Source organism: Andrographis paniculata, unplaced genomic scaffold (genome assembly GCF_009805555.1).
Source record: "Andrographis paniculata isolate CXL003 unplaced genomic scaffold, ASM980555v1 Contig59END, whole genome shotgun sequence".
NCBI classification, from domain to species: domain Eukaryota; kingdom Viridiplantae; phylum Streptophyta; class Magnoliopsida; order Lamiales; family Acanthaceae; genus Andrographis; species Andrographis paniculata.
Genome location: NW_026137594.1, coordinates 654,392 through 668,880, shown reverse-complemented (window position 1 = coordinate 668,880; position 14,489 = coordinate 654,392). Strand labels below are relative to the sequence as shown.

Below are 14,489 nucleotides of genomic sequence, written 5' to 3'. Positions count from 1 at the left end.
GGTGCTTTAATCCTGTTCCCCCATCCCTCAGCGCCTCTCTCACTCCTGTTTCTCACTCTAACTTTCTTTCTCATTCAATGCTTTACCGAACCCTCCATAGCCCTTTCCTCTTCACTTTCAACCCTTTCTCTCACTACCCACATCTGCTCTCTTCTTCTCGCTCTAAGGCAGGTTCCTCCATTTTTGGCTTTTTCTATTTTTTCTTGTTCTAAGCTTACTTTTGGGGCTTCGCAGGGAATGGAGTTTCTGCACGAAACGGCGTCGTTTGGAGATGAAGGCTTGTGGAGTTCCGGCGCCGGCGCCGGCGGGGACGACCTGTTTGTCGACGAGCTTCTTGATTTTTCGAATGGAGATTCTGAATTGGAGGAGCATCTCGTGACGGAGCAGCCGCCAGAGGAGAAAATTGGAGCTTCCTGTGGCTCGCCGGAAAAACCCCCGGCGGGGGCTGAAATGAAGGGCTTCGCCGGAGAAGATGAGTTCGGGTCTTTCCATGGAAGCGAGCTGAAAGCTGAGGTGATTTAGCCATTTAGGGTTTTATAATATTTATTTATTTATTATTATTTTTTTAATTTTTGAAAAGATTTGATTTTTAATTTTTTATTTTGCAGGCCGAGGGTTTGGAGAGTTTGGAATGGCTCTCGCATTTCGTCGAGGATTCGTTGCCGGATTATTCCCTCGCCGGAAAACTGGTTCCTCAGTCGTCGGAAAAAATGTCCGACGCGGCGGTTCCGGCACCGTGCTTTGCGACCCCGGTTCAGACGAAGGCGAGGACGAAGAGGGCCCGGACCGGGGTCCGGGTCTGGCCGGTTCTGTCTCCGTCGTCGTCCACCTCGTCGTCGATATCGTCGGCGTCGTCAACGACGACGTCGTTTTCGCCGCCCAATCTTCTACTGGTCCCGGCCCAGCCTAAACCGGCGAAAAAACAGAAGAAAAAACCGGCCGACGGCGGCGGCGCGGCGGCGCAGCCGCGCAAGTGCAGCCATTGTGGCGTCACCAAGACTCCTCAGTGGCGGGCCGGCCCGATGGGCTCAAAAACACTTTGCAATGCCTGTGGAGTGAGATATAAGTCGGGCCGGCTCTTACCCGAATACCGGCCCGCTTGCAGCCCGACCTTCTCTACCGAGTTACATTCCAACAATCACCGGAAAGTTCTGGAGATGCGGCGGAAGAAAGAGACGGAAACCGGTGGCGCCACCGGTTCGCCTCCGGTTCAGAGTTTTTGAAGAGGTCTCAATTTTATTAGGTAGGAAAGTACCAAAAAATAGGTAAAATTATATCTATATTTATATATATATGAATTTTAGGGTAAGAGTTAAATTCGAGGCTACAGTAGGATATGATATGATCTGAAAACCGGTGTGTTGAACCCGGTTCGTGTATCAGACAGCTCGGTTCAGTTAGTGTACATTCTTTTTCAAGGACCAGGGGCATGGAAAGCCTTTAATTTTTAATTTACTTTTATTTAGTAATTCCTTTTATTTATTTATATATATATTTAATTTTTTTGAATTATAAAAATGACACATTTGAGTAGTTGGGAGTATGAAATTTTTGGTTGAAATGGCATTTAGTGTTGGCATTAATAACTGATGATTTTATGAAAATTGATGGCTTAAATTTGTGGGTTTTGCTCATGTCATTTGTTCTATTTTTGGCATAATTTAATTTATTTATATTATTAAAATTGGTAGTCTTGGAATATGAAAAATAAAATTTAAAATTTGATGAAAGGCCTATATAGTGTGATTTGTGGATGCTGAGGTGGACCATTCTTGATGGATCATAACAATTACACTTTCGTCAACACAATAATAGAATATATCTAATTTATTGCAATATTACAATATTTTATAGAGTTAACATTGATATGGATATTTTATGAAAAGAAAAAATATATAAAAATTTTAAAGCTTGTTTACTTTGTGTTTTTAGGTATAAGTGTTTTTTATTTTTAGATATAAAAAATTATATCAGTAATATAAAAATTAATATTATATATTTAATTATTGATTTTTTGTTAATAGATAAAATATATTTGTATATGTATTAATATGTGTGTATATTATATATTTTTAAATATTTTTTACAAAGAGTTGCTCTATCTTAAAATTGGTAAATGAACAAATTCTTAGTACTATAACCATTTTATTTAGTATGTCAAACTTTTATAGATCAAGTAGTGAGACATTCTGGGTTGGTGTGTGTGTGCATGTGTTGGGTGAAATTCCTGTCGAGAGTGTGAGTACACATAAAAGAATAAAATTGATAGAAGTAGTTGTCAATCGTCAGATTTGCTGACAAGACATCATTGTAATATATCGTAAATTGTGTTTATAACATGTGAATCATGTGTGAGAATTATTTTAAAATTATAATGTATTGAAATGGAAACTTATATAAAAATAATCTTACATATACATATATATATATTATGAAAGCAATATATATTTTATTTATATAGTTACAACTAGTATTTTTGTCAAATAATTAAAATAACTTTTTTTTTATATATACAAGCGTGTTCAGTAAATATTTGTATCAATAGTTCCCACACCAAAATTTATAAAATTTCATATAAATTAAGAATAAAAAAGGCTATTACACAATTATATCAATTATATAAATATCTATATAAATCAATAAATAATTCTATCAATTTTATGAATGTTAATGTAAATCAATACAGAATAAGTCATATGCTAAATTTATACATATTCCATCAGTCGGGCCGGTTCGGCCCAAGTCCAGTTGAATATGGACATGAATAAATGTAGCTTGGTTTTAGGCCTGCTTCGGGTCGGGCCGGGGCCAGTTTAACCCATTGGATAGTTTGACTTTCATATTTGATGTATGTATCAATTTATTTTTATTAGTTAGATAAACAAATACTTCCTCCCCCTCCGTCCAAAAGGTCTTTGCAGTAAATTAAAAAATAATAATATTTTATTAGTCAGTGAAAATATGTAAGAAGTTTTGACATTTTGTCGTTTGACTTTATATAAAAAAATAATTGTATGCGTAATTGTATATTTATAATTTAGTTAAAAGTTAATGGTATTTTGGTACGTATATGTGTGTATAATTACTTTTAAGTGAGACGAACCAAAATGATAAAAAAAAACTTTGAGGTGGGACAGAAAGAGTATATTTTTATGTATTATATAAAGTGTGAAATAGTATAGTTACTATCATTTGGTCGAATTTGGTTGTGTGGTTTCCAATTCGTAGGTTTGAAGTTATAAAAAATTTATAACATGTATCAATATATGTATATTTTAAAAATTGATTTGTATTATATAAAATTTTATGGTTTATAAATTATATTTATGCTGTATATATATTTTCTATCAAAGTAATTAAAATAATAAATCCAAACAATACTTTGTTCAAATATTGGGCTCATAATAAGCCCATTATTGAATATTTTATACACATATTGGGCTCATAATAAGCCCATTATTGAATATTTTATCCATTGGGTCAATGATATTTTATGATAGTTTGGCTTTCAATTTATACATTTCCACTAATTACCTTAATAATAATAATAATAATATTGATTGAAAATCGTCTCCTTAAAAAATAATAGTGTGAACACACATAATACTTTTAAAGAATTTTGAACATAATAAAACAATTGCGAGTAATATTTTGTATATAAAATATGCTTTTTGCTTTAGTATTTTAAATATAAATCCGCCCCACCTATATTATCCTTGGCACGGTAGATATAAAATTTTAGGAGTAATAAATAATAAATAATCAAAAAATACATTTAGTAAAAGCAAATACAATTCAATATAAATATTATAATTAAAATTAAAATAATTAATTATTCTAATTAAAATTTTAAAAATTATAAATTTTAAAATATAATTTAAAATAAACTAGTATAATTTTTTTTTAAAAAATAAAACAGTAGATGTGAGATAAACTAAAACAACGAACATCATACGTGAAAAAAAAAAATATTCGATATGATATTTAAAATATATTACTATTGATAAATAATACTTTTTTTATCATAAAATTATAGTTTGAGTTGTGTTTGATACGAGATTTAAGGAATATTAATATTATATTATAGTGGATAAAAAGTATGGATAAAATTTTTTTTGCCCTTGTAAATATATTAGAATAAAAAGTAGTGACAATTGTATAATAATAATGAAAAAGTAAAGATAATTTTATAATGATACGATTATTCATGAAAATGAGACTATTATTTTGAAACGAACAAAAATAGTAAATAAGATTATTGTATTAGAGTAAATAAAACTGAAAGTTAGATTTTTTATTTATTTTTTATCATGTAATAAATTTTAATTAATTTTTTAATTAAATATTTGTTATGGCGGCTGCTAAGATGAGGTGATCTCTGACATTGCAGTGATGTCAGAATCCAAATATGAATGGATATGTACAGACACACGCTATTCTAAACCACTAATTTCCTTTGTTTTTTTTTTTTTCTTTTTTTTTTCTTTAGGGTTTAATTTATTTTTATTAAATATTAGTTCAAATATGATATTCCTATTTTGTAAATATATATAGATAATTTGTCAACTCAAAAGATATATATACATATATATTTATTTTTAGGACAGAGTTTAAAAAATATTGTATCAAATGATAATTAGGGTATACTTTTGAATTTAAAAGTTTTTTAGTTAATATATTTAAATTTGATGTAATGATACGTAGATAAATATATATTTAACACATTAAAAATATATAATAGAGTACATATTTATTTAAAAAATCTATAATTCTATATTTGAATAGATTAAAGAAGCATCAGAATGTGTATATATTAGACTAATAAAAAATAATATACTCCCCCTTCTGTCTCCGCGAGGGATGAATCCTTTTATTAGGGACGCAATTTTTTAGCTAGTATAAATTAGTAAATTATTAATAATAAGTTATGATATTAGCTTATTATTTTTTATATGAATAATATTATTGCTATTTTAAAATTTTTTAAGATTATATTTCAAAAAAAATATATGTAATATGGATATCATTTGATAAATAATAAAATTTTATATAATAAAAAAATATTTTAATTTATTTATCATTATCATAAATTAGTTTTATATAGAATTTGGAATTTTAAATATAGATAAAAAATTACTTCCTCTGTCCCAAAAGATTTGTCTTGTTTTTTTATTTTCGTCCGTTCCAAAACAATTGTCTTGTTTTTCCTTATTTAGTAGCCGTGGTCCCCATTTTATAACAAAATTATTCCTACTTTTCCATATTTTAGCCATTTACATTCCACCTTATACCTACTTAAATACTGTTATTCCTTAATTTCCGTATGAACTCTCAATAAGACACTTCTTTTGGGACATAGGGAGTATGTTAATTGATGAGAGAGATAGAAATAAAAGAGTTTTGAGTGGATTCTACGGGTAAGATGTTAGAAGTTTAATTGAATTAATTTATATTTGTTAAGTATGTTTAAAATTAATAAAATTATCGAAATAAATCATCTTTTTATGGGACTTATTAAAAAGAAAAAGGGTAATCAGTAGCTATTATAAAATTTGCAATGATTAAATACTAATAAAAAAAGAAAATAGAGTCTAAACTTTTACAAACATTGATTAATTAATTGTTAAATTATGCACTTTATTATTTTAATGTTTCTTTTTATAGGGTTTATCTCAATAAATTACTTGCTTGTTCTATTGGTAATTAATTAATTAATTAATTAATATTCAATTGACTAATTCAAATCCCATTTAATTAATTATGTATGTAAAAGTATATTATTTTAGGTACACATCTTGATTAATTTATTTGATATTTGTGGGTGTAAAAATTCAAGTGGGCTGGGTTGGTTTGCTTGTCATGATTAGATGATATATAAATCTAAATGTAAAGATAATTTTATTTGATTTTATTTAAATAGTAATAATTTGTAATATAAAATAATATCTGAATATTATAAGGAATAATCACAATTATATGTCCGAGGACTCGGATAGTTGAATGTGAGGTCACTGGGCTTACCTTAAAATTATTTTCTTATAAAAAAATTATATATTTTATTCACGTTTTAACTTTTTTATTTTATAATTTTAATTTAATTTTAACATTAATAATTTATTAATATAAAATTAAAATAAAAAATTACATACATATTTATTAAAATCGTCATTATTTGTTAATTAATATATATTTTAAAAAATATCACATTCCATATATATATATATTATCTTACAATATATTATACTCCATCCGTTTCAGAAGAAGCGTCTTATTGGAGTTGACACATGTATTTAATTGAAAATGAGTATAAAATAAAATATAAAAGACTAAAATGTCTTACCTTTTTTAAAGATTTTAAAAAGTAGATTAGAGTAATAATTAGGGTTAGTTTAGAAAAATATGAATAATTTTGTTATAATATGGAGACCAAGATTACTAAATAAGGAAACAGGATAATTATTTTGGGACGCACGAAAATGGAAAAACTAGACAATTCTTTTGGGACGGAGGGAGTATAAAATATTTAACGGTAAACTATTTTTTTAGTCTCGTAATTGGACCCTCTTATCATTTTAGTCCCGTAAGTGGAGCCGTCGTAAATTAGCGTGGCTCGCCGGAAGTGACTTGTCCACCAGGTCAGCGACACCTGGCGGACACGTGGATATATTTTTTTTTAAACTCATTTTTTATTTATTTTTAATTTTATTTGTATTTTTTTATTTGGTCCAATTAAAAAAATTAAAATTCACTTGTCAGCCAGGTGTTGCTGACTTGGCGGGACACCCGGTGGACACGTCACCTCCGGCGAGCCACACGGGCGTCTCCAGCGCCGGAGGACTAAAATAGCGAAAAATTTTCACGTATGGGACTAGTTTACGACAGGCTCCACTTACGGGACTAAAATAATAAGGAGTCTAGTTACGGGACTAAAAAAAACAGTTTTACCAAAATTTAATATTTAATCGTTTGCAAAATAATAAAATTTCAAAACTCTTATGGTTAAATTATATTGACTTATAAGTTGAAAATTAAATATGTTTGTGATTGTGAATTGGACACATGAAAGACTTTATTTAATTTCCCTCTTTGACAATCAATCTCTCATTTAATATTATAGCTATCAAACAAAACATATATATTTGTATGGACGGTGCTGATTGATTTGCATCGATCAAAATTTATAAAATAGACTCGTAATATTTATTTTTATTCAATATAATATATATTATGCTAAATAAAAAAATTATATTATTAGTTCATATTTGTGGAGGTATATGTTGTATATACGAGTTTTATTATTCGGGTGCCTTTCCGATACAAATTCCAAAAGGTAATTTTTTTTTAATCTCGGAAGTAGTTCAAATTTTAGAAGCCCAAATGAAAATTTCTGTTAGTGTAAATTTTAGTATACTATATTACTTAAAAAAAAAAAAAGATTTTTTACAAAAATAATAAAATATTTTAGAAACCACCACAAACAAACACACCCTAAACGTTTTTATTTTATTTTAACTACGTTCAATGTGAATGCTTTTAAGGTAAAAATAAATTTTAAATATAATAATTTTTTAGTAACAATACTATTATAGTTAATATTTTTTAAAAAAACAATTGATACTTAAGTAAGTTTAAAAATAGACGCAAACAAAGCCAAAAAAATACAAATAATGAGAATACAACAGTTACATTGACATATGTAACATTTGTCACTTATTATAACCACCAAATTATTATGTAATAATAATAATAATAATAATAATAATAATAATAATTACTCAAAAATATTGAAAATTGTTTAAGATAATTCTTACTTCACAAGAAAAATTTCCGTTCAATTTTCTTATTTTCAAAATTTTTAAAAGTTAGTAAAAACTTTAAATATTCAATATAATACATTGTGAGATGAAATAAATATTTGCAATGATGTGTTCTTTACAAAAAAAAATTATCATTGATGCATATTATCAAAATTTTTAAAATTATATAATTAATCAAAATATTTGTTTATATAATTAATTTTAGGGTTTGTATGTCAAAGTAGTTGAATTTAAATAAAGTTTTGCTTAAATAGAAATTTTGAGATTACTTTGTAAATTTTGCATATATCTATCTATTGCTAACATAGCCTACAACGGTAATTAATTTAGATTTGTCGCGTAACTTTGTAAGGTAAAAATTCCAACAAACTTATCTATCTACTTTAATATCTACCTAAATTTTAATTCAAGCAATTTTAATTTCTAGATATACCTAGTTATATATATATATATATATATCTACATATATTATATGCTTTATAAATAAATGATTAAAAGGGATACATTTAGAGGAAAAAAGTTCGATTTATTTTGAATTTTTTCTATTTGTTTATTCTTAGACAATAATTTTTATTATCTAAAAACACATACTATTTATTCTTGAAAGAGATTATGTAATCTACTATACATATATATATATATATTTAAAAAAGACACACACATACATGTTCATTTTTGTAACTTATGAATTTGTTTAGCTTGTATTTAATTTTTTATTTTTATTTTTACCATTTGAGTCGGCTTTTAATAAAATTATATATTTTTTTTAATCACAAAATATCATATAAAATAATACGTAAATAAAAATTCAAATTCGATTGAGACCATTCAGTTTTCATTTTGTTATTATGAAATTTTTTGCTAAAGCTATCTTTGTTTTTGTATACTTATTTTTTAAAGTAGCATAACTTTAGTATTTTTTTTAAAAATCATTTTTCCTTATTTTTTATTTGAAATGAATTTATAAATTGCATTTAGAAGTGAAAAAGAGAAAAACTTTGGATAAAAAGGAGAAAAATTGCAAAACTTATAGAATATCTCAAATTGGAAATATTAGATAAATATATAAAAATTTGAAGAGGGGTATAGGTAATTGAATTTTTCTTTACGTAGAAGTGATGCATTAATTAATTAAATTTAATTACTATTGTGTGAATGCTTTGAATTTTAAACATTTCAATTTTGACTTGTGAATTGACACAATAATTAATATGTATGTATATATTGTTACTCCTATCAAATATTTATTTTACTTTCACAAAATATAACATTATTATTATTATTATTATTATTATTTATTTTACTTTTTTATTTTTTAACTCCAAAATTTTAAAAATTTATGTCGAAATGAAATCTTAGTCACATCAATGACCAATTATTTTGAAACTTTTTTGCTTGAAAAGATATGTAACTTTTTTATGTTGAAAGCGGGGTTTTGGATTTTGATTTAGTATTTGAATAGTAAAATTTTTGAATTTGAATAGTTGTATAATATGATATAAATAGGTGTTGATGTGATGTTTTGAATGTAAAATTAATTTTTAATATAATATAAAAAATAAAAAATAGGTGTCGATCTGATGTTTTTGAGAGAAAAAATGAGATTGAATAATATATTTAAAATCCAATCCTGAAAACAAATATGGCTGAAGGAAAATTTGTTATTTGCCTTTTAATATTATCTTTTAATACGATAGAGTTGTCTTTCATATAATATTTTATATAAAAACAATAAATATTAAAAATAATTATTAAATCACATGATATATGATTGGGGAGTTGAGATTATGTATGGGGTTTGAAAATGATAAAATATTTAATTGAAATAAGATTTGTTGTGATATTCTAAATAAATATAAATATTTTCTATGTCACATTTAAATGGAAAATTCAATATTTGCTATGATGATTTTAAGGAAAACAAGAATATATCATATTGCAAGACCGATTTGAAACCCTAAGCAAATAGAATTAGGGTTTGTTTAATTGTGTTTGATTTTGTTTAAATGTTCTAAAATTCAATATTTTTTAGGTGAAAATCCTTATTATATGATTTATTTTTGATAAATTATAAATGGTTATATTATTTTGTTAGAGAAAAAAATAAATATATTAAATACTAAAATAATATTTCAAACTCTTTAATATAATTCCTACAGGTGGGCTAGCCATAGATCTTGATTAGGTTGTCCAATCTAAGAGGGGTACAAATATATCATATAAAAAAATAAAATTGTTTCGTAGAAATTAAAATCATGTGTTGTCAGTTCATGTAATGTATTTATTTAGATATCTTTTAAAATTGTAAGTATTATTATAAAATTCAGTTTTTTTTTTATTTATTATTTCTAAATTAAGACTTAATTTTAAAGTGTTGCTATTTTAAGCCACATACACTTGTATATTTAATATGGACCATAGCATTTATTGGACCATACCATTTATTGACTTTTGAATTCTTTTTCATTAGGGTCTATAGTCTCGTCTCTTTGGGTAATTTAAGATGTGTTTGGTTTGTGATTTTTGTATATTTTATATTTCCTTGCTTAAATAGTAATTTCTTCCTCCCTTCGTCCCACATACCATGTCCACGTTACCGTTTCTGTCCGTCTCACATTCCATGTCATTTTTCTTTTTAGGAAAATGATTATACACTTTAATCTCATTTTAAACTTTTTAATTTATTTTTTTAAATTTTAATTAAACTAATTAGTTATTTTAATATTAATTTATAATTATTTATATTATAGGATAATTATTTTCACTAATATATTCTTAATTATCTATTAATTATACCCCTCCTAAAATACCGTATCTACAGTGTAGCAGACACGGTATGTGGGACGAAGGGAGTATTATATTTTATATTTTATAAGAACAAATAATACATATCTATTGAAAGTATATGAAAAATAGTAAAAAAATAGTGAAAAAAAAATTAAAACTTATAAATTTAATAGAGGTTTTTTTGAGGTTTGAAAAACATTAAAAATAGTAAAAAAGTAAATATTTAATATGATGTTTTGTCAAAAATAAACAAATAAATTTTTTTACTATTGATAAATAGTATTATAGCCGTCAAAAGTAGGTATATAAATCTATATAATTGAAAATTGGCTTTCAAAACCCTAATTAGGACAACAATTTAAAACATGTCAAATTATTGTTGGGATTGTATTAACTAATAACTAAGAAAACTATCTATTAAGAAATACAAAAATAAATAAATAAATAAATAAATAAAAGATTTGTTGGTGACCTACATAACACCCCCCCCCCCATATATATATATATATATATATCTTTGCTTGCATTACCAATTTCACATCTCTTTCCAAGTTGGTGTACATCATCTTAATAATAATAATAATAATAATAATAATAATAATAATAATAAGTATAGAATAATTTTGAGTTCTTCTTTCAATTATTTAGTACTAATACTCATTGCATTATTTATACTTCACCATTAAAATATATCCTCAATTGGACACAAACTTTATTAAAAATAAGTAATTATTATTATTTTTTGTTTCTTATAAATAAAAAAGGTATAAAAATTGATATAACTTTTTTACTAAAAAAAAATGAGGTTTTTTTTATTTTTTTTATTTTTTTTTTTATTTTTATGAAACCATAAAGAAAAATGAACATATTTAGTGGAAGTAATAATGTATACTGCATCAAATACAACTTATAAAAAAATGATATAACAATTTCGGATATGATCAAATATGTGTTAAAAGTTCTTTAATATTTTGATTTGTTTAGAAAATAATAAAAATTGTTATTTAGTGCAATGTACTTAAGAGAGTGGTGTGATATTCTAAATAAATAATGTGTCTATGATATTATTCATAAAGATTTTTTTTTTTTAATTTATAAATGGTGTGAAATAAAATACTACATTTTTCCTCTAAACTTATGCTCATTTGATTGGACACGAATTTTAAAAAAATAGATAAAAATATTTTTTTCCTTTTATAGTAAATAAAAAATAGAAAAGAATGATATTTTTTACTAAAAAAAAAGAGATAAATTTTTTTATGACAAAAAAAAAGAAAGAAAAGTAGATATAAATTTAGATGATAAAAAAATATTTTTTTAATAAAAAATAAATAAGTAGAGTTTTGATTGGTTTACTTAGTTGGTTCGACAAAAAAAAGATAGATGCCAAAATTTATGGTCCACAAATGTTAATAGTAGTATATACATACACACATATATATATATAAAATAGATTATATTTATAGTATATGTATTTTAAATTGAATATGTAAAATTAGTGATGTTATTCATTATAATGTTAGCAAGAGAAATTCATATTATTAATACGATGGTGAATTATGTAATAAATTTTTTTAAAAAATATTTCATATTTTAAATTAACTATTAAGCATGAATTCCACACACACACATACGTATAGAAACTATTTTACTCGATTCTCCGTACTACACATTTTTACCATTTAATCGAACTGTATAATAAATATATAATAAAAACATTTGGAATTAATTAGAAGCAAAGATTAATGTTAATTATCAAAGATAGAGTGATAGCTTGGATTTAAAGTATAATGATTGAAAAAATTGCAATGTGATCATAGGGAATGTTTTTTTTTTTTTTTTAATTTTGAAATGAAGAAAAATGACAAATTCTCAAAGGTAAAATGAAATAATCAAATTGTTCAATGGTCCAAACTAAGAAAATTGACTTGAAACTGCATGGAATATATATAGAGGTTTTGCATCAAAATCAATCAATTTTAAATATGGTTAGGAAATTAAAATAATAGTAGTAAACAATTAAATTATTTTGGGTATATATGTGCTGTCATTTTGAAAATTTAATAATATATATATTATATTATATTATACAAACAAACATACTAGTGGGCGTTTATTATATGTATTTTTAATTATTTTTTCAATGTATAATTATTAAATACCAATAATAGGTGACTTGTGTTTTTATAGTAAAAAAATTATTTATCTTGAATATACATATATATATTAATATATATCAATGTTCAATTATTTATATTCAGATAATATATATCTCAATAATTGATCGATGGGTGTATCTGTATATGGATATATGCAATTTTTTTTTTCCCTTTATATATTAAAAAGTAAATAAATAAAGGAATGGTTTCCATGGCCAGTAATCAAATGAAAAGAAATAACATCCATATTTGTATTTTGTAAACAAATTAATGCATTTTTATATAAAATTACGGAGTTGCATAAAAAAAAAATAAAAAAATCAAAACAAACACAATATAAAAATCTGTATTTTGATATCTGCTTTATTATATTATTGATAATTAATATATGGATTACATTAAGTATATCTTTCTATTTAAAATTATGTATATTCATAATTTATTGTTCATCCATAATATACTCCATTTATATATTAATTTTCAATAAAAATATTAATATTTATAAAATATATTTTCATAAAAAAAAAAAGATCTCAAGACACAAAATATACAAAAAGAAAATGACATATAGAATATTTTAAAATGTTTGTTACAACTACTTATATTAATAATGCTATTTTGCTTTTTTGTAGTTCATCTATAACCACTTTAAAGATTTAGCATGTTTACATAATTAACAATTTTTTTGGGTCACAATCCTTAATAATATATTTTTATTTTTATTTTCTTGAAAAAAATGAGATGTAATGAAAAAAAAAGCATTTTGATTATTTATATTAACAATTAATGTTTATTACTTCATCCCTCATTAAAAAAAAAAAAAAAAGCCGCACTCGTCTTCTCTATCTGTCATATCCTTTCGTTCCAAAAGAAACGACTTGTTGGAAGTTGGCACGAGAATTAAGGAATAATAGTATTTAATTAAAAGTGGGTATAAAATAGAATGTAAAAGACTAAAACTTTTTGCAAGATTTTAAAAAATAGGTTAGAGTAATAATTAGGGGTAGTTTGAAAAAGTATGAATAATTTTGTTATAAAGTAGGGACCACGATTACTAAATAAGAAAACAGAACAATTGTTTTTGGACGGACGAAAATGGAAAAACAAGACAACTCTTTTGGGACGGGGGGAGTATTTTTTTACTAAAAAATCATACGATAATAGAAACTGAATATTTTATTATTAATGTGTTATTACTTTACTGTAAATTAAATCTTCTGAGTGAAACAAATAAAAATGATAAAAAAAGTATATTTTCAATTGAGATGAAAAAAAAAAAAAAATAGATATAATCTTACATTCCCTCGGTCTCATATCTATCTATCCATTTACCTTTTGCACAGAGTTTTAAAAATATTACTCCATCCGTCCAAGCTAAAAGTATACAATTACTTTTGGCGTGAAGATTAAGGAATAATAGTATTTTAATTATAGTGGGTAGGTAAAAGTAGTAAAATGACATTTTTGCCTTTACTTTTTTGGTATAAAAGTAATGATGTGATGTAAACTAGGGATATTTATGGAAAAAATGGGGTATTTAATGAAATGGTTACTTTGTAATTAGATGACTCAAAATAGAAATATGTATACTTTCTAACTGGATGGAGGGACTAGTATTATATTGAGATGTAGTAGAAATAAATGTAAAAAGACTAAATTAACTTTATTAGTATTGTATGATATAAAGATAATGACATTTGCGTGATATATTGTAAATTGAAAAGAT

General features: G+C 24.8%; 1 protein-coding gene across 1 annotated transcript; it reads left to right on the top strand.

Moving 5' to 3' along the window:
- On the top strand, positions 1-1,455 carry LOC127257855 (GATA transcription factor 5-like). Its single transcript, XM_051284348.1, has 3 exons — positions 1-167; positions 235-513; positions 609-1,455. The coding sequence occupies exons 1-3, from the start codon at positions 78-80 to the stop codon at positions 1,221-1,223; spliced, it is 984 nt and encodes a 327-aa protein (XP_051140305.1). The 5' UTR covers positions 1-77; the 3' UTR covers positions 1,224-1,455.
- The last annotated feature ends 13,034 nt before the right edge of the window (positions 1,456-14,489 follow it).

What these genes read in the sequence shown, in the direction of transcription:
- LOC127257855 (XM_051284348.1), top strand. Translation starts at nt 78, where the DNA reads ATGCTTTACCGAACCCTCCATAGCCCTTTCCTCTTCACTTTCAACCCT. An exon ending in TCTCTTCTTCTCGCTCTAAG is followed by an intron (nt 168 to 234) that starts GCAGGTTCCTCC and finishes GGGGCTTCGCAG; the next exon opens with GGAATGGAGTTTCTGCACGA. An exon ending in GAAGCGAGCTGAAAGCTGAG is followed by an intron (nt 514 to 608) that starts GTGATTTAGCCA and finishes TTTATTTTGCAG; the next exon opens with GCCGAGGGTTTGGAGAGTTT.